Raw genomic sequence first — 21511 nt, forward strand, 5'->3', positions numbered from 1 at the left:
AATTCATTTTTTTTTTGTAACAAAGACAATCACACATATTAATATATCACTAGAGTTATATAACACTTAGATAATGTATACAATGTGAGCATGCAATTTAAGTTCCCATCACTTCATGCTTGTTTAATTTTTCATTGACTACTAGAAGTTATTTTATCAAAAATTTATTTGACAAAAATTAGTTTAGTAATATTCAATTGTTATAATGAAATTTGTGTTTGAATACATTTTTTTAGAAGTTAATTTAATAAACTAAAAGTTGTTTGAATTATTATATATAATGAAATGTACTTTTAAATATACAATTATTAAAAGAATATTGATTTATTATGATTTATAATTTTTTTATACAAATATAATATATTATAAATGCTTAAAAAATGTGATATTTTTTTAAATAATATAAAATTTGGCATCTTAGATTAAATAATAAGAATATTAATTAACATAGTAATTATTAATAACCTATTTAATTAATTTTATTAATTCTAATAAAACAAAGAAAGGAAATCATGAAGCATTCATTGAATTGAGAGAGAAAAGAAAGGAAAATACAAAAATGACTTGATGTGGAAGTAAAAGGCAAAGGCAAAATTATCAAGGTCAAAATGTTATGGATGTGCTTTTGAAAAGATTTTAGAGGGCACATTTCAAAATTCACATTCAATGCTTTTTAAAAAGTCAATTTTTTTCATTAAAAAAAAAAACCAAACAACTTCTTACACTCTAAAATTATTAAACTATTTTCTTTCTCGTCACCTGTGGTGAAATTCATATTCAATTAAAAAGTTATATATGATCACTCACTCTGTCTTCCACTTGATCTTAATGACGACAAACTATTGCAATCATTGACCTCCCAAAGTAAACTGTATTAGTGACCTTCTGTGGTAAGTATATGAATAATTGCTTGTATGTAACGTTCTATAATTCTCTTCCAGAAAACATGACACACGAATAAAGCATTATGGTATGGTTATTTTTTCATGCTTTGTTATGATTATAATATAATGTTCTATATTAGAATATCAAATTAAATGGCAAAAACATGAATTTTGCTTTAATTAGCCCTTAAAGGCATCAACGTCTCTTGATTGTACATTCACCCTTATTGTGGGTTTCAGGCCCTTGCTGCAACTATTGCTGCTGAAGAATGAAATTGATGAGATATACTTTTCTAGTCTTACATGTAGGAATAGAGAGAGAATTTATTACAGTCCTATTTATAAGGCACCTTGATAATTATTATATTTATCTTTATCATTTTGCCCTTATTAAATATTGAGAAGATTATTAAATATTATAGTATATTTTGTTTTTAAAGTAAGTATATTTAATAGGGATAAAGTTAAAAACTTGTTAATCCCTTTGTTTAAAAATATAAAGCATTTTTTAATAAATTAAATGTTAAAAAATGTAAAACTTTTTTAGTGTTTTGAGATATAATTAATTTATATTTTTTTTAAAAAGCCCATGATAAGTAAATCACTTTATATTTATTGTGAAGTGAAATTTTATTAAATAAGGATAAATATGTAAACATGATATTAGTTTGGAGATAAGTAATTTTTTTATTAGGGGTGGAATTTAATTAAAATATTTTATATTTTTTAAAAGAGAGAGAAATTTTTGGAAATCACTTTTATTTATGGTAGTGGAAGATCATCTTAAAATCCTTTATTCATCATTTCGTTGTACATATTGATGTTTTATTTAACCCCTTGTCCATTTTTGGCCAAAAAACTCTGTCCATTCATCTGAAAAAAAAATGCAATTACTCTTTTAAAAATAAAGTATTACTTTTCTTGACTAAAACTTGCACACCAAACAAACGTAAATGTATGATTCCATTGAAAAATTCAACCGTATCAAACATATTTTTTAAAACTATTTTTATCCTTATTTTCATTCCTATTTTCATTTTATAAAAACCATTCCATCGTATTAAACGTGGCATTTATTCATTAAATTGTCTTTTATCCATTGTCCGATATGTCACACAAGGCAATGTTTCAAAAGGTTAAAACTCCCCCGTTACACACACACACACTTTTTTTTTAATAAAAATAAAAACGTATTGGAAAGTAATTTTTGACTATTTTGTAATTGTTATATACAAGATCTCAATCTATCTAATAATAGAAAAATCATCAAGCTGCATTTTCTTTTCTTTCTTTTGGATAATTTTACTTTTAACTTAACCTTTTTTCTATAATAAAGAAAAACTCACACATCTATGTATACAAATAAACATGTCAATGTTAATAAATATGTCAACATTAAAGTCTCTTTAGAACAAGAAAGGTGATGCTACTACTAAGACAAATAATGATTATTTTTTTATTTTTTTTAATGACAGAGCAGCCTCTTCATAAAACTATTTTTTTAATAAATATTTTTTGATCTTATTTAAAAAACACATTTTAAAAGTAATTTTTAGTTCAAAATGTAAGATATCTTATAATAATTAAATTATTTTTTAATTTTATTCTTTCTTAATTAATATGAAAGATTAAATACAGTTGTATTTAAAATTAAAATTAAAAATAAAATTACATCTTATTTTTTTATAATATCTTAAAAAATTAACTTTTTTGTAAAATGAGTGATAAAATTGAAAATGTCACACAATAAAACTTCAATTAGTTTTACGTACATTTAACAACGCCAAGAAAGAGCGCGCGTCTTCCATCTTAAATACAAGGCTTACGGGAGAAGCAAAATGAAGAATGCGAGAGAAGGAGCCGGACCCTTGTCCCGGTCCCGGGTCGATGTGAACGAATCCATGACTTCAAGTTTCGTCGCCGAGTCTCGATGAGCCAAATCAGTAATGTCGTTCTAAAACATCGAGAACGAAAATAAAACAATCCCCAACGCCAAACGGCACGTTTTTTCTTGTGAATTCGGTCAAGTTTCTCACTCACTCGGACTCGCTCCATGACCCCGCCCAGAAGATCCTCGTCTTCTGCTTCTGCTTCTGCTGCTGCAGCATCCTCAACAGAGAAATTCCATGTTTTCGAATTTAACGAAGAGGATGCGTGTATCGAGATGGCGTCCGAGCGTATTTTGGGCAAGTTCGCGAACCCTAAGAAGAATCGCGGTTCCCCCATTACCAAGTATACGTTCCTTCAAGTTTGTAAGTATCTTTTAATTTTTACATTCTTCTCCTGTTTAATGATTTTTGCTGGAAAATGGTTTGATCACTTTTATGTTGGGTTTGTCTGAGTTTTGCATACTCTGATCATGTGGGAAGTGGGAAATTGGGGCATGGAGTGGGGGAGGGAGGAGTCTTTTGAAAACTGAAAGTCACCTTAGCTAAATATTGCAATTTGGCTTTCAATTTACCTGGACTCTTGCGGAAATGTTAGTTTGCAAATGTGTTACGGAGTAAACGCAGAAGTGGGGTGAAATTAAAAAAAAAAAATTGGATACAATGCTGATTCTCGATCAGCTGATAATTTAGTCAACTTTAATTTGTTTGTTACAAAGTGGTCCAGCGACCAATGTGAAATTATTCTTGTGGCTGATTACATGCTGAGAAAACTAACGAAGCTCGATTTGAAATTTTAACATCCACTAATTACGAGGGCTAGTTAAATTCAGAAGGAAAGTTCTTTTACCAAAACTATCTTTTTGGCGTCTTCACCTCATAGCCTTGTGTATCATGTATTGAATTCTGATGCTGACACCTTCTGTAGAGGGGTTTACTACTTTATTTGGTCTAGTAAATTTTAATCGGCGATTTTGTAGGTTTAATTATTTCCCCATTCTTGTGTTGCAAGTTTTAGGATAATTTTTTAACCAACAATTTTTAGGATAATTAAACTAATATTAATCACATAATAAGATTAATGTTATTAGATGGAACAATGTTCTTGTAGTTTGTAATCCTTTAACATTTTCCACCCCAAAACTATACCTTAAAATTTCTAAATATTATTATTTACCAATTCAGCTTATTGTGTATTCTGATGATTGGATGTGTTAGTTAGGGTTTTATAGGAAGTTCTAGAAGGGGTAATTTATTGTAAATAGAAACATGGATGTGTTTTTGATAATTAATTGGTGATGGAAAACATCGAAGTTAAAGAAAGAAACTGAGATGTAGAGCCAAATATGGGAACATGTATATTACATGTGTATACTAATTGCTTGAGGCACTGCACCTGTGACTATGAGTCTGACTAATCTGCTCTCTCGAAAGTACCCAATGCGCTAGTACTTCATTCCGTATGCTTTTTTTTCATATTTAGCAGCACCTTGGGGAAAAAGTTTCAGTTTCCCAAAATCCAACAATCTTGGGAATGGATTTTTTGAGGCATAGGAAACAGAAGTTTTGGGATACCAAAACTGTTTCCCAAACACTAAAACTTGGACTGAATATTATGCCACTAAAGAAATGTGGCAATGGTTAAAGAAGCCAGAAATGGGATGAAAGCAATTTTTAATGAGGCTAAAATGGAATGTAAATATTTATTATTCCCTTTGTTTGCCTATCATTTCTTTGTGCCTTGCTTTTGCTTTTAAGCTATGTTTGGATCAATGTTTAGGAGCCTGAAACGTCATTTCAAAACTAAAAACCAGTATTGAAACAATTTGAAACCAAACATGATACCATCTTTAGTAAACAGCATTCTCCCTTAAACCAGCATTTGAGTAGAAGCTATTGAGACCTGCTTCTGCGTTACTTTGTGTTAAAAAATGTGTTCTTTTGCATTTAATGTGTGTTTTAAAAATTTCAACCCTTTACCTTCATCTCTTTTTGCTATCTATCTGCTTTCTTCTCTGATTGGTTTTCCAGACTCCCTCTGTGACACATCGAAAATAGAAGATAAAGGAAAACTAAGATGATTTTTCACCAAGATAGTGAATACATATCTGCTGACCCTATTTATAGAGATATTTACTAAATTCCCATACTACCCTCTCCCTACAATTACCTAATTAACCCTAATTCCCAATCTAACGCTCTATTTTCTACCTTCTTGTCTGTTTTCTTCTCTGCTGGGCATTTCTGGTTGCTGATTGGTCGCTGAATCTGTGCATTTATTATCTGCCTTTATCTTCCATTTTATTCTGTCTTAAAATAAATTGTTGCTGTCTGTTGTACTTGTTGATTGATTGCTGGATCTGTGACTTCTTCATCTGTCTCCTTCCCTGCTCGGCGTTTCTGATTGCACTGTGCTTGCAATGGTCTTTGTGCTTTGATCTCTGTGTGTCCTTCCCTGGTCACTGTTTCCTTCTCTGCATTTGATTCATTAGTTTTCTTTATTTGTGCTCAATTTTCCATTTCTCTGTTGTGCAATTTTCTGGGTTTGGCTTTTAAGCTTTGAAACAATAAAGCTGTATTGAAATTCCTCTCCTGTCTTGTTTCTCCTTTGGGGATGCTTCCGATTATTGTAATAATTATGCTTGATTCATATCTTAACCCAACTAGGGCTGACTACTGAACCTCATTTGAATTCTAATCATGCCTAAGCATAAAATGTAGGATGTCAGATTTGCAGTTCATATTACTGGGTAACTGCATGCATCAAGTTGGTTGAATTAAATTCACCAATTCAGTTCTGCCATTAATTATTTACCTTGCCGCAAGAATGACATTGGCACTTAATATCAACATTTTCATTTGATAAAACATACAGGTATTGTGTTTATGTTGTTGCATACTGTAACTTTTCATGATTTTGTAAGAATTATGAAAATAATATCCTGTGTGTCACAAATTTTAGAAATACGCTTGATTAGGGGACAGCTAATCTAGCTACTTTATATCCCCAGCTACTGCTAAACGTGTATGGTCCCAAGACCTGCTGCCGTATAGAGGAAGGGAGGATAGCACTTAGGATGCATTATGTTGTTATGTTCACCCAAACCATGGACTTCAAGGACTAGAAAGCCATTGTGTCAAGCAACATTACCATTGTCTCTAGTGCTTCTATTGGTGAACAAAATTATTCACACTAAGTAGCAAAAAAAGGATACATGTATTTTTTCTTCACATTTTTTATATACATCATATGAATACATAAGTCTATTGTAAGGAAATTCAAGTGGGTTGTATCAAAAAGCATTAACAATTTGCATTCAATGTTTGCAAAGCACATTCAAGAGCCAGTATTGCCTCGTTGTCAAACACATAAAATACCATCAGTTTCTGATATTTTTAAATAATATTTTCAATATTTTTTCATTGGTTCAATTTTTTATTTGATTTTTCATTTTATCACTTATTATTAATTAAAAGAGATCAAATTTTATATACATATATCATAAAACCCATTTCTTTTTCAGCCAGTACACAATCTAAGTATGCTTTTGATTTATATCATGCAAAAAAGTTTTCAATTTGCCTGACCTTTTTTTTTTAAGTATTTAAACATAAATCATGTTAAATTGACTTACTTTTACAGTTTTACCCAAACTTCAGTTTGTGTAAAGACAGTTTTGCAAACACTAATCTAAGCACACACGCTTAGTTTCATTTTGTGTTTCTTCCCCTTGTTTTTGCAACTAGAATGTAAATATTTTTTGTTCCCTTTGCTTGTTTATCATTGCTGTGTTCTGCTTTTTAATGGCATTCTGTGTTGCTTCCCCTTGTTGTCACAACTTATATACTTTGTAAAGTATTATCAGTTTTACTATCATTTTGCTTTCCATTGTTGGTAATATGCAGTTGCACAAGGCCCCAAGAGCCTGCATAAGGATATTAGCAGTGATCCAATTGATTTAGATGCCGAAGGTACAAGTCATTCTTGCGAAAAGTGTATCATTACTTGTAAGTGTTGTTGATGGTTTCTGTTTTCAACTGAAGAAGCACATGAAATTGCCCAAGAATTGAATTCTTCACTGGAGGACAGTAGAAGCAAGCCATTAGAGGCTGGGAGTTGTGGTATGGATCATAAATGTGCACAGGACAATTCATGCTCAGTTGATGCATCACTACAAGAGAATACTGCAAAAGAGATGTCTAGCTTGGATGGTTTTCAGAAAAGCAACCTTGAATTTGGAGTAATTGCTCTTGCCCATCTTAATTTTGTTGTGTCTCCTACTCATCCTTGTTTAGAGGAAAATCATAGGCGCTTTTTCTGACCATATTTAATTTATTTCTTTTCCAGAATGATTCACATGATTTAATTTGCAATGATGATATAAGTAGTCAAATGAGTGCTTCATCAACTTCAACTTCAACTTCGACTTCAGAAGACATTGAAGGTATTTTTATATTCTCTAAAGTTTTGTCTAAGTGACATATGAATTATTAGTTCATTGATGACCAGTTAATAATCTCCCTTATTCTGTTCTTGTTTGACGCTATCTGACTATCAGTTCTAAATCTGGTGATTCAGTTTTCTTTGAAGGCAAGTTAATGGATTATGTCTCTGCAGCTTTTGAAATTGTAAGAGTGCTTCTCGTCCATATTTGATTTATTAAAATTTTGGTTTTGTAATCACTGTTCTGGATAACAAGTGATAGAGAGGAATAAAAAATTCATGTGGAGAAAGCATAACATAATATATATATATATATTATAATATATATAATACAATATGAAATTGTAAATTTTGTAGGGTCGAATGGAATGTAAATATTACAGGATTATGTGTCAATTTGATATGATGATGTAGCAATGAGGCTTATTGAACTTCTATCTTCCAGCTGAGAAAGGGTACAGGGATAAATACAAGAGAAATGTGATCAGATCTTCGAGAATTAAGGAGATTGACCCAAAAACGAATATCCTATAATAATAACAAATAACTACCTGAGATATTCTCCTAAACTATTTACAGCAAATATGTACAATAAATATTAGGTCTAACCACACTCCCTTGCAAGTTGGATTGTAGATGCTAAACATATCCAACTTGCTTATACAACTATCAAAAGCTGGTTTGTGCAAGCTCTTGGTTGGGACATCTGCTGCTTGAAGTTTAGTTGGTAGATAGACAAGACATAAAGTTCCTTCTTCAACTTTTTCTCTTATGAAGTGTCTATCAATTTTCATATGCTTAGATCTTTTGTGTTGAACAGGATTTAGCGCCATACTAATTGCAGATTTGTTATCACAGTAGAGCTTTGATGGAGGATCACTATTAACATGTATTTCATCCATAACACGTCTTATCCATAGTACTTCCGTGATCCCCTAAGCTAGTGACCTTAATTTTGACTCTGCACTACTCTTTGAGACCACTCTCTGCTTCTGGCTCTTCCTAGTAACTAGATTTCCCCAAATGAATGAGTAGTATCCTAATGTTGATCTTTTATCTTGGTGAGTTCCTCCCTAGTCTACATCTGTATAAATCCCTATAGATCATAGACTTTGCTTTTTGAATAATAACCCTTTCCCGGGGGCTCCCTTTAGGTACTTTAAAATTCTGTATATTGCTTCCATGTGCCTCCTCCTAGGATCACACATAAATTGGCTTGCTACACTCACTGCAAAGGCAATATTTGGACGTGTATGAGAGAGATGGATTTATTTTCCTACTAGTCTCTGATATCTCTCTTTGTCTGCTGGTTCATTTTTCTCCTCTTCTACTTCTTCTTCAAGTTGTTCTTCTTCGGAGACATTTTCCTTCTTTTCTTTTTTCTTCTTTTGAACCACCATGGGTGTTTCTACAGGTTTACACCCCAGTATGTTGGTTTCGGTCAGCAAGTCAAGAACATATTTTCTTTGAGACACGTAGATCCCACGCTGTGATCTTGCAACCTCCATACCTCGGAAATATTTCAATTTTCCTAGATCCTTTACTTCAAACTCTTTTCGAAGAGCCTTCTTTATTATGAGTAATTCCTCTTCATAGTCACCTGTGATGATTATATCATCTACATACACTATGAGTATGCATCTTTTCCCATTACTCACTTTCACAAACATGGTATGATCGGATAACCCTTGTTTGTATCCTTCAGTCCTCAATACTCTTGAAAATCTATCAAACCATGCTCTGGGTGATTGTTTTAAACCATACAGAGATTTTTTTCAGTTTGCATACATGATTGCTGTGTCCCTTATCAAAACCTGGAGGTAAAGTCATGAATACTTCCTCTTTCAAGTCTCCATTGAGAAATGCATTCTTGATATCTAGTTGATTAAGTGACCAGTCAAGATTTACAGCAACAGAAATTAGAATTCTGATGGTATTAAGTTTAGCAACAGGGGCAGAAGGTTTTTGTAGTCCAAGCCATAAGTCTGAGTGAACCCTCTTGCCACTAATCTGGCTTTTAACCTGTCCAACTTACCCATAGAAGCATATTTTGGGGTAAAACCCACTTGCACCCTGCAACCTTCTTCCCTTTTGGAAGTTCTACTAACTCCCAAGTACCATTCTTTTTTCATGCATTCATTTCCTCCATCACAACATTCTTCCATTCAGGTATGCTAAGTGCCTCATGTATGTCAGATGGAATCTTTACTTCATCTAGGTTTGTTACAAACGCACGAAATTGAGGAGATAAGGCATGGTAGCGTACAAATTTCTGAATTGGATGCTGTGTGCATGTTTTGGGTTGTTTCCTGATGGCTATAGGCAAGTTTAACTCATCAGATTCTTCATTCTCAGCCACTTCTTTCCCTCCAGATTTAACTCTTATGTCACTTTCAACTTCAGGAACCTCTATTGGTTCAGATTCAGGTTGTGCTTCAAACATAACAGTCTCTCTATTTTGCCATTTCTTTCTTGAGTATGTCAATGGTGTCTTGTTTAGTGCTTTTCCTGCATTATAATCTGAAAGACTTTTCACTTCAATTGTTGGCATAGAAGATTGAATACTAGAATCGGTAAGTGGCTGGATAAGAATTCTGGTATTTGTGGGGTGTGTTTGGGACTTTTCAGAGGCTGGAAATAATTCTGGAAGTAATTCAGAATTTTCAGAAATAGCTGAGTTCTTACTCAAAAGCTGAGAATCACTCCCCCTCTCCCCTGGAGTCAAAGCTTTGGAAGAGACTGGGATATGTTCAGCAAAGGTGACGTCACGACTGACGTGCAAACTTTTAGAACGTGGGTCAAAGCACTTATATCCCTTCTGAGTTGAGGAATATCCTAGAAAAATGCGAGGAACAGCTTTAGGTTCCAATTTATGGGATGAGTGAGCATGAGCATAAGCAGTGCAGCCAAAAATTCTAAGAGGTAGGTTAGTATCAAGGTGGCTAACAGAATGAGTTTCTTTTAATTTTTCAAGGGGTGTAGAATAGGAAATGACCTGACTAGGCATGCAATTTATGAAATAGGTAGCTGTTAAAATTGCATTCCCCCAGAAATACTTTGGTGCATTACAAGTAAATAAGAGGGCACGAGCAACTTCTAACAACTGTTTGTTTTTCCATTCCGCAATGCCATTTTGTTGGGGAGTGTTAGGCCAAGTACTCTTATGAATGATGCCATGCTCTTTAAGGAATAGATCCATGGCATTATTGAAGTATTATGTGCCATTATCGGTATGCATCACTTGAATAGAGGTATTGAATTGGTTCTTTATCATTGTAAAGAAATCAAAAAAGATAGATGGAACTGAGGATTTATCATGCATTAGGTAAACCCAACACATTCTAATGTGATCGTCTATTTGTTTGTGCGATTAGGAATATGAGTAGGCCCCCATAAATTGCTATGGATTATTGAAAAAGGATGAGTTGATTTATACTGAACAGGTTTGAAACTTGATCTTTGATCTTTAGCAAGTTCACAATTGGTACAATGAAAGGAAGAAATTTTATTATATTGGAATTTGGTAAACAAATGACATAAATATTGGAAATTTAGTTGACCCATTCTCCTATGCCATAACATAAGATCTTTAAAGTCTTTATTCTCAGTTGTAGATGCAACATTGCATTGAATTCGAGACCTGAGTGTACTCATGGTTGATTCATCTAAATAGTAGAGATTATTATGTTCTTTAGCACTCCCAATCATCTTCCCCGATATGAGGTACTAAAAATACAGTGAGTGGAACAAAAATGAGCCCAACAATTTTCTTGTTTTGTTAGCTTACTTATTGACAATAAACTGCAAGCTAAATGCGGGACATGCAACACATGTTCTAATTTCATAGCATCAGAAATAATCACACTCCCTGTTCCTGCAATTGAAGATGTCCCATTTGTTGTACTAATTTTCTCGTTCCCACCACTAGGGACATATGTACTAAATAATTTTGAATTAGAGGTCATATGATCTGATGCCCTAGTATCAACAATCCATTTGTAATTAGTAGTAGTGGTGAGTAAAAAGCACAATTACCTCTGTGGGTCATTAGGTAGTATGATTTGACTGCTGATGTTGATAACCTTTTGAAGTACATTTAACATCTCAAGTAACTTACCTAGTTGCTTCTTATCAATTTGGGGCACTGGTGGTATTAAATCTGGTTTTTATGGTTGTACATCATTAGATGTTTGGTAACCTCTAGTCTTTCCTTTTCTCGGTTTCCAGTCCACTGGCTTACCATGGATTTCTTGACAAGTATCACGTGTGTGTCCAGTCTTTTTGCAATGGTCACAAGTAATCTTCCCTTTTAGGCCCTTTTGGTTATCACCACTCTTGCTGATGAGTGTAGCAGAGTCTAGAGAAGGAGATGAAGATGGAGTAGTTCTAAGAAGCATTACCTTTCGTCTAGAAGCTTCACGACATACCTCAAAGAATACTTTTCTTGTTGATGGGAGTGGCATATGATTCAGAATCCTCCCTCGAACATCATTTAGGGATTGATGAAGTCCAGCAAGAAATTGGAAAACACGTTCACCTCAATTTGCTCCTTATAGCGAATAGCATCTTTTCTATTGGATCATTCCACTTCTATCATCAAGTCCAATTCTTGCCAAATGGCCGTTTGTTCTGGCCAAAAGGCAGTAACCTCATGTTCTCCTTGTTGTAGCGTCTAGGCCTTAGTTTTCAGTTCATAAAGTCTTGTAAGGTCCTTCCCATTAGAGTGTGAGTCACATATTGCCTTCTAGATCTTATGAATTGTAGGAAGAAACATGAAACTCTGCTGAATTTCTAGAACCATCACATTTATCAGCCACGATGAGACCAAGGAATTTTTAGTGTGCTAGCGTTAAGCCTCCTATGATTTAGAGTCCTTTGGAATTCTCGATGAACCATCAATATAGCCCATCTTCCCTCTTCCTCCAATTGCAAGTTTAATCACTTGAGCCCACACCCGATAATTTTCTCCACTGAGCTTAACAGTGATGATATATGCCGACGATCCTTTATGACTGGTAGTCAACCTAAGGGGACTGCCTACCTTACTCGGATAAGTTTTCGAGGACCCATTGTTCTTCGATATTGAGGAGGAAAGATTTGGGTTCGACTTGGTCTTGGCTTTTTCTAAATCAAAGTGATCAGAAGTTTCATAAGATAAGCCGTGCTCTGGTACCATGTAGCAATGAAGCTTATTGAACTTCTATCTTCTAGTAGAGAAAGAGTACAAGGATAAATACTAGAGAAACGTGATCAGATCTCCGAGAATTAAGAAGATTGACCCAAAAAACGAATATCCTATAATAATAACAAATAACTATTTGAGATATTCTCCTAAACTATTTACAGCAAATATATACAATAAATATTAGGTCTAACCACAGATGATGATTTATTTCACATATATTTTTGCTTGCATTTTTAAATGAAAACAAGATTTCTTTATGGTAAAGGGTAAAGTAATGATATGAATGAGATAAGCTATAGTTAGTATGGTTAGTGTTTTCTTAATCAAATTTGCTTAACTAAACAATCATTGCACGTTAGTGGTTTGTTTTAAATTTTGTATTTAATATATGCTTTAAAGTGAAATATTATATTATTATTTTAAACTAAGCAAAATATTGCATGCATAATTTTGCTCATGGGGACAACGGATAAATAGATCATTGTCAATTTTTGTTTCAATGTTTTCCTTGGTTGTGTTTTAGATATTTCTGATAGACTTTTGTTTCTTTCCTTTGCAGAATGGCGAGAAAAAGGTGGTTGATGTCAACCCCGATTTTATTCTGTATGGGGATATATATTCCACCGACTCTCGGTTAACATTCTCTTGCAGCTCTGTCAAACTTGAAGGCTCAGCTGTCAATGGAAGTGGAGAAACTTATAAATTTGAGTGGTCAATTGACAATGTCATAAAAATCGTGTCCTGTTGGTGTGAACAGGCAAATTACATCCTTTTTTCCTCTTCTCTCACGTATTGGAATGGATGGAAATGTAGGGAATGGTTTTGGGAGTGTAGTTTTTTGTTTAGGAAAATGGGGATTCCCCTTTATTGTGGGGGATGAAAATTTGAAAATATTTAACCTCAGGACTGGCAATATCAGTTTCTCCAAAATTAGTGAGGAAGTACGGAGAAAATTTGAAAGTAAGCCTAATTTATTCCCATTTCACTGTTGTCTTTCTGTAAGGGCTCGTTTGGTTGGTTGGAAATTAGCTTCAGGAAAAGGAAATGGAAAAGGAATCAATAAATTCCTTTGATTGGTTGGTATGAAATTTAATGCTTGGGAATTAAAATTCAGGGAATAAAATGGAAATTTGGTTCCCTCCTCAGACCCAAAGAAAATTATATTTTCCTAGGAAGTTAATTTTGCTAACCAAAATACCCTCCGTAATTTCTCAAAATTCCAATACACCTTCTTTGACCTTCTTCCTCCCCTGCCATTCTCCTTCACCTCCATTCTTTGACCACTTCTCATCTTCACTGTCCATTGTGCCCCACCATCAAAGATGTTGCAAATCCGACCATGCTCTGCCACTTGACTTCTCTGTCACCATTGCATCTCATCTTCTCCGTCATTTGCTTTGAATTTGACCTGCAGGCTCCCCTGTTTGCTTTTTTCCAGATCTGCTTTGATTCAATGACAATGGTTTGATTTACTGATTTGTGACTCTCGTTAGGACTGTATTGTATTTTGGATTTTTCCAGTGTAATAGGGAGAAGATGCTGTTTTGTCAATGTGCAATAATGATTCAATTTGATACATTTTTTAGGTTCGACTCTTGTTTCATGCTTGATGGAAGAGGAGTGGGTGAAAGTTCGTTTCTTGAATTTTGTAGGATTCCCTTGCCTTTTTACTCTGCAGTTTTGATCTTTTTTTAGGGGGCTTGATTTTGATGTTAAGCACTAAACCATCACCCCATGTCCAACTGGTATAGTGTGCCGGAGATGCCAGAGGGAAGGACTGGGAGATGAAGTGATTTTTGGGTGATAATTTTTTAATTTATTTTTTATGAGGGTATTATTGTATTTTAACATTTTTGTGTTCAAGAATTCCATTTAAATTTTCTAGTATACCAAACCATACTTTTAAACCCAATTCATTTTCCTTTTCCAGTTGCATTTCCAATTCAATGTCCTTCAAAATACTTCCAGCGAGCCAAACGGGGCCTAAATATCATCCTGATGGTAGTCTTATGGGTGCCCTTGGGCCCTGTAGCTAATTTTTCTGCATTGTACTTAGAGTTCAGTGACAATAGAAAGGTCAATACTTTGGGCAATGCACAGCTTTTGGCCCTTTTGTTTTATTTTTGATTTTTTGCTCGATTCGGGGAGGAATTGTCTTATTTTTAAGGGAGTTTCCATCTTTTTAATTGTTGATACAGTGTTTAAGTCATCTCTTTATTTGACTTATGCGTTGTGGCCTCTTCAAGTGGTCATCTCTTTTGTGTTACAGATGGAGAATGGACTACTTTGCTTCATATCATACTTTGTCCTTCTGCTTTTCTGTTTTGCGTAATATTTCTCTTCTTTTAGGAAGATATAGTACCCTCCTCCAAAGCGTTATTCCTTCTGACTATTTTTTTTTCTTTTGAAACAAAATGTTGGAGGTCAAAATTTGGTTCTGAATGATTTTGCCCGTTATTCATTTATAGACATCCAAACAAAGTTAAAGATAATTACTTCCTGCCTCTTCAATTTTATTCTTCCCCTTTTCATTGACTTTTATTTCTTCCCTTCCTCATTTTGCTCCCAAACCAAAGGTTTTAAATCAATTTGAATATCTGCTTGCTGTAGGTTGAAACAGCCATGATCAACCTTTTCCTTACATCAGAAGATTCTAGAGAAGCTGGAAATGAAAATCACAATCAAGGTTCCCTTAAAATAGTCTCATTTATTTTTCCTTTTTCTCCCCATTTGTGTAGACCTAGTTATTGTTCTTCAGGCACGCTTATGGTATTTTTTAATTTCACAGGCTGCTTTGCATGTCTTAACTCTGTAGTATTCTTATTTAAAGAGAATATATTATAGAATGAGATACTGCTTCAGCTGGGTGCTCCTTGTATCTTTTGAAGCTAAACATTTTATATGGTGGTTTTAGATCTAATATTTCCCTTGTTCTATTATGTTTTTGATTAAGACTAACTTCTATAGATCTACTATGAGTTTTGCTAAAATACGCAAACGTCCATTCTATTTTTAAAGTCTACATGGATCTCTCTTGAAATAAAAGACTTCTCTTTTCTGTTGTTTTGATACATTATGAAAGATGTCTCTTAAACTAAAAAAATTAACTCTGCACTTTAGTTCAATTTAAAAATGTTGGACAAAATAGCCTTGATTAAGCCTAAATACATATTTCTTTAACCGAGAAAATTCTAGATGAAGGGTATTTTGGTCAGAAAAATTAAAATTTGGCTGAAGGGAGGGGAAGTTTTTTGTTTTAAGGGTTGTTAAATATATTTTTTAAAAATGGAGGTGAGGTCTATGTAATTTTAGCCAGATTCAGAGGTTTGTGTGATTTACTTTTTAATTAAAGATGAAGTTTCCTTTACTATAAAAAATAAAAAGATGAAGTTTTCCTTTTTATTATCTCCCATATTCTGGAAAAATCTAGACTAGTTGATTGCTGGTTGTTAGTTGTTTTTGTTTTGATCATCTCTTATTTGAGATTATTTGAGGGAAAAAGAAACACGGTTCCAGAAATGGCTGTACCTTATGTGAAAATTATCGGTTGTTGGTTTAACATCTGGTCCCTTTTATTAAATTCATGCAGGATTTAAGGAGCTGAAATTTGCAGTTTATGATCCCTGCTGGTCTAAATTAGAAGAGGCGGTAAAATCATTGGATGTGAGATATGCTGATATATGGAATGATATTTTTGAGTAAGTATTTTATTGCCTAACTTGCTGGGGATGCAATACTTATCAATTCTAAGTGTTCTGATGATTGCTTCCAGAGTTCACCTTTTGCCTTGTTTTGTTGGGTGGAGAAAGTTGAAAAATTACTATTACTGTTCAAACAAATGGTAAAAAGCCCGCCGATGTGTCTTGCTACTTTGATTTGTCTAAGTTGCTTTGACTTAACAGCATAGTAATATGCTAGTTCTATGGATTTTATGCCCACATGTATCATGTGATTGGTATTTCATATCGTGAAATTGTTTTCTTTTGATGAGATGGGTTAGTTTCTGATGGCTATTAACCCACTGCTGCCTCCAAAACACAAAGAAGGGGACATAATGGATTGGCAAATGGGTAAGAAAAGGGGAGGACCATTGGTCCAGAAGAAATCCCAAAGGTTAAGAATCAGATAAGACAGAGAAGAAGAGGAGCAAAAGAAGATACTCATGAAGAAGAGGCAGGAGGGAATAGCTAAAGAGTTGTTGACTGGTATATGGAGGGAAAAGCTGAGAAGGAAGGGCAATAAGAATTTTGGTCAGGTTTTGGGTGGAGTGTCAACCTCTCTAAAGACAGTAACTTGTTCTGTTCTTGAAGGGTCTTGTGTTGTATTATTTGTCTGTTTCGAGCGAGTGTCTGTGTAGTAAAATATTTGGAGTTCACCTTCATTGCTAGTATTCTGCAGTCATCCACATCTTCCCCCTTAACATCATTTATACCGTCTGTGGATGTTTTAGTGTTTTGTCGCAGGAGCATCTCAAATTCTCAATACTTTTGTGTGTCAATGTGTGCAAGTATGAATTAATATGTTGTGCTTGTAACTCGGATTAAATTTTCAGCTCTTCTTTCATACTCATGTAAATGTATTCTTTTTGTATGGTCATTTTGTGATCTGTTGTGGAAGCAATTTTTAGGTCATATAAGCTTCTTTTGTAGTTTTTCTGCTTAATGTTTGAGTAAATTTTGGTCTCATTTTGTCTTTATGCTATAGCCTTTCATTTAGTTGTATGAGGAGGAGGTTGCTGAATCTTGTCAGGTGTTGATTGGTATTTTGTTTACATGCATGCAGCCTCGATACAGATAATGAAAAAAATTCTCAATTTGGCCAGAATAGCCATGTCTCTCAGATGCGTTATCTTCCCATGTAAGTCAATTTAGCATTTGTGCTTGCTTAATCATGTCACCGTCAAAATATGATCTATGTTATTAATTGTGTTGGTGGGTGCGCTGCATATGAGATTTTAGATACTGATTGGCCCAAAAAAAGGTTTTTGATACTTATTAATTAATTAGTGTTATTGTCATGATCTGTCTTGCTGGATGCATTTCTTTCAAAACCTAATTTTCTCAAACCATTTTGGTAGTACAAAAATGTATCCTGTTTCTCAAACCATTCTGGATGCATCGCTGGATCACTTTAGCTGAATTAACTTCCAACAAAAGGCGATCTGAGATTGTGTAATATATAATTACAAATCATTCATGGTCATGCACCTAATAGCGTATCAGTATAATATAAATTGTTTGAAGAAATTTCTGCTGGTATGATGTCATGCTTTGCAGTTTTGATGAGACTTTTGATGAGATTATATATCCAAAGGGGGATGCTGATGCTGTTTCTCTTAGTAAGAGAGATATTGAGCTTCTACAGCCAGAGACCTTCATTAACGATAACATCATTGATTTTTATATCAAGTAAGCAGTACTGCTGAAGTTATAGCTTTTTCTTGACTTCATTCTTCATTTACGTAGCTATAAATTTATTTTTGTCATGGAGAAAATCCTGTATATAATTTATCTCTCACAAATGCTTACAATCTAGGTAGTCTTGCGCTCCATTTTTTTAAAATAATAGAATTACTCAGTAAATGTAGACATACCTTTTCATTTTATGCTCTCTAGTAACTAATTTATGCTAAATCTGTTGTACTTAATAGGTATTTGAAAAATAAAATCCCTCCCAATGAGCAGAACAGGTTTCACTTTTTCAATTGCTTCTTCTTTCGGAAGCTTGCTGATCTAGACAAAGATCCACCAAGTGCTTGTGATGGTAAGGCAGCATTTCAACGCGTTCGGAAATGGACAAGGAAAGTGAACCTTTTTGAAAAGGACTGTATTTTTGTTCCTATAAACTATAGGTGGGAAACTAACTGAACTTGCTTATTTATTGGGATTATGCTGTATTCTGATAAAAAAATAATTCTTGAATCTTGCTACTGGCAGCCTTCACTGGAGTTTGATTGTCATCTGTCATCCTGGTGAAGTGGCATGTTTCCAAGGTCCTTCTCCTTTGAGTTGAATTTTTTATGGTTTATTTGGACATCACCCAATACCCTATTTACTTGGCTCTCTTGCAGATGAAGAAATTAAGGAATCTTCAAAGGTACCTTGCATCTTGCACATGGATTCCTTAAGAGGGAGTCACAAGGGTCTCAAAAATGTGTTCCAAAGGTATCTGTCTGTTAGCTCAGATTTTGGATTATAAAAGGTCTTGAAGTCAAAGTGGATAGGATTGGATATGATCTACACAAAATAGATAGAATATAGGGTGCCTTGTGAATTCAAGGTGTGACTGCTGCTTTTCCTTCCTCTTTTTCTCTCTTTCTTCTTTGTCTTTCTTTTCTTTTCTTTATTCTTTTTCCCCCTTTTTGGGGAAGGGGAATGGGGGAGGATGTTGAAGCAAATGTCTTTAAAAAAAAAAAATGGTAGCAAACCATTACATAGGGTATGTAAATAAATTCATTTCAAGTTATAATTAAAAAAATCATTATGGCTGATTATGAGCGCTTTTCTTTATATCCTATGACAGTTACCTATGTGAAGAATGGAAAGAGAGGCACCGTGATATGGTGGATGATGTTTCTTCGAAATTCTTACATTTGCGATTTGTCTCACTAGAGGTACTCTCAGTCTCTCTTGTTTGACATCTAAATATGTGGAATATAAATGCAACTTCTAAATTTCTGCTTGTCTCCACATTATATCAGCTTCCACAGCAGGAAAACTTATACGACTGTGGTCTCTTTCTGCTTCATTATGTGGAACGTTTCCTCAATGAAGCTCCCATCAACTTTAACCCTTTTAAGATCACAAAGTTCTCTGACTTGGTGTGTGACTTCTCTTAGCGTGAACACTTATATTTCCTCTACCTTTATACCGCATTTACAACTTTAACTACTAGGTGCTGACTTTTGAATTTTGATAGATATATTGAAAGCTGGCTTGTGTTGTATACTGAGTCACAGATAATTTTATTTTTTTTATTTATTTTTGCTTTTTCTGCCCCTTTTGAAGAGCAAGTGGTTCCCTCCGGTAGAGGCTTCTCTGAAACGAGCTCATATTCAGGAGCTAATTTATGATGTCTTCCAAGATAATTCTCCTAAAGTCCTCCCAAATGATTGCATTAGCAAAAGTTCTCTCTCAGAGGACAAAATGGAAGCTGGTACTTTTGGTGGGAGTTGTCATCTGACATTATGCGGAGGGAATTCTTTCTTTTCTGCTAAACAGGGGACAAATATTCGGTTCTCTGTAGCTTCCCCTACAAGAGTCGTGTCAAGTATTAGAGAGCGAGAAATTTTTTCCATGGACTTGCAAGGAACAGTTGGAGATTCATCTTCTGCAAATTTTCAGCGGGTTATAACTTGTCATCAAAGGGGCTTCATGTCACCCATTGAGGTAATGAATTTTAATTATTTAGCTAGTGTTCCAACCCATGTGATTTATAGTAAATCATATTAAAACATTTTTTAATATAAACTATCTATTCATCAGGTGGTTTTTAGATCAAGCATATTTATTGTTCAACGAACAACAACATAAAGGGCGTCCAAGCCAAGGGTTTACTTTGTCCATGTTTCATAGCTAGTCCCAATCTTAGATTAAGGTTGTGGTTGTATTAGGTCATCAACACTCTACATAAAATTTTATTGAATCTTTCATGAGAAAGAACAAACAATGCTGGCTGATCCTAATTATTGTCTCTTGATATTTAGAGGCTTGTTGACTTCAATTACTAAATTGTTACATCTCAATCATTTACTGGTTCAAGAAATTTTAGGCAGTCATGTCAATGGGAGGTAGAATTTAATTGAAGCTAAAAGCTACGTATGCTAGGCGGATGCATAGTTTTTAAGGCTCTTTGACATTGGTGTACCGCATACATTTTGTTTCATAAAGTAGAAGAAAGAAAAGTGGAAATTAGCTGCACACGGTATTAATCTCTAATAAGAGACTTTAATTAGTGGCGCGTTACTACTTGAACTCGTGCCTTCTACAGAAAGATGTTGATAGGCCGACGTCAGATTCGTTTGTTATTTGTTTTCCGCTTGAAAGCAGGAAATTGATGAGGATGATGAAGAAACAACGGTATCACCGTTATTGATGGAAGATTCTCAACTTGCCTTGTCCACATCTGACTTCCCGTCCACATCATATTTGAGATCATCAGAAGCATCATTGCAGGGATTCTCCATGAACTTTAAAGACGCCAATGACGCACATTCACATGCGCCCTGGAATACATTAGAGACAGAAACTCAAGAAAACTGCCCCCAGGAGAAAACTGAAGGGTCTAACCCTTCTGACAAGAATGACATGCTTGAGCAATGTTCTTCAGCCTCCAGTGAAGAACTTGCAGACTGTATTGTTCAGGATTCTCAAGAGGCAAATGACATGGAAGATGATGTAGTTGCAAGTGTTAAATCTCCTTCCTCTTTGGAGGTAAATGGTAATCCATGTGAGACCATCAATCTTGAAGATGATGAATCAGTTTGCAAGACACAGCCACCAGCTTGTGAGTCTGGTGAACGAGATGCCAAGAGGAGAAGGCTTGTGGACAGTGAAGGTGAAAAGCCAATCACAAGAAGCCTTTTCAAAGGATCTTGCTTAATGTCAATGTGAATAGTGTTAAAAACAGGCTTTTTTTGTTTACTATGATGCAAAAATGTTAATATGTCACAGTAGAAGTACCAGAAAAAAAAAAGGGTAGAAACCCCAATACAGATTGCACGGAGAGATAGGAAGAAAAGGAATGGAGGAGATTAAAGGGCTTTTTGTCATGTCAAAACTTGTCCATGGTTAGTATATATAACAGTAATAGGCTTCTATTTCTCCTGGTACAAAGGCTAGTGATTATAACCAACCATTTTGTTTTCAACTTTATCATTCTCACCAGTAAGAGCTAGTCATGCTTATAGTTCTTTTTCCAAATACAAAGGCTATTGGGATTTTTTTTTTTATATCAAGTATTCATCAATTATTTAATTTTTTATTTCATTTTCTAATAACATATAAAACGTATAGCGTTAGCATGCAGGTAACACATACATGCTAACACTTTGCATTTTATATTTTAAGATGCTATTGAGTGGTGGCAGCTTTGATAATTTTAAGGTTTTGGG

At 34.3% G+C, this 21511-nt stretch overlaps 1 protein-coding gene across 6 annotated transcripts; it reads left to right on the forward strand.

Moving 5' to 3' along the window:
- Positions 1-2725: 2725 nt before the first annotated feature.
- Positions 2726-21351, forward strand: LOC129305776 (probable ubiquitin-like-specific protease 2B). Of its 6 annotated transcripts, XM_054945847.1 has the most exons (18): positions 3001-3136; positions 5492-5645; positions 6677-6742; positions 6815-7011; positions 7119-7215; positions 7350-7399; positions 12959-13156; positions 15010-15085; positions 15989-16097; positions 17182-17256; positions 17676-17807; positions 18050-18250; positions 18336-18391; positions 18470-18563; positions 18922-19012; positions 19100-19219; positions 19407-19787; positions 20448-21351. In XM_054945847.1, the coding sequence occupies exons 4-18, from the start codon at positions 6895-6897 to the stop codon at positions 21009-21011; spliced, it is 2361 nt and encodes a 786-aa protein (XP_054801822.1). In that variant the 5' UTR covers positions 3001-3136; positions 5492-5645; positions 6677-6742; positions 6815-6894; the 3' UTR covers positions 21012-21351. The 6 variants fall into 6 exon arrangements, with proteins under 6 accessions (XP_054801819.1, XP_054801821.1, XP_054801820.1 ...); XM_054945844.1 differs by lacking the exon at positions 5492-5645 and having other exon boundaries at positions 2726-3136; XM_054945846.1 differs by lacking the exon at positions 5492-5645 and having other exon boundaries at positions 2726-3136; positions 12959-12973.
- Positions 21352-21511: the final 160 nt, after the last annotated feature.

This window comes from Prosopis cineraria, unplaced genomic scaffold, assembly GCF_029017545.1.
Source record: "Prosopis cineraria cultivar Desert tree isolate PC_DT_omini unplaced genomic scaffold, ASM2901754v1 PC3, whole genome shotgun sequence".
Lineage (NCBI taxonomy): Eukaryota > Viridiplantae > Streptophyta > Magnoliopsida > Fabales > Fabaceae > Prosopis > Prosopis cineraria.

Excerpts from the sequence above, each read along its gene's own strand:
- LOC129305776 (XM_054945844.1), top strand. The coding sequence starts at position 2,938 with ATGACCCCGCCCAGAAGATCCTCGTCTTCTGCTTCTGCTTCTGCTGCT. Across the intron at positions 16,098-17,181 it reads ATATGGAATGATATTTTTGA|CCTCGATACAGATAATGAAA; the intron begins GTAAGTATTTTA and ends ACATGCATGCAG. Across the intron at positions 18,392-18,469 it reads TGAAGTGGCATGTTTCCAAG|ATGAAGAAATTAAGGAATCT; the intron begins GTCCTTCTCCTT and ends GCTCTCTTGCAG.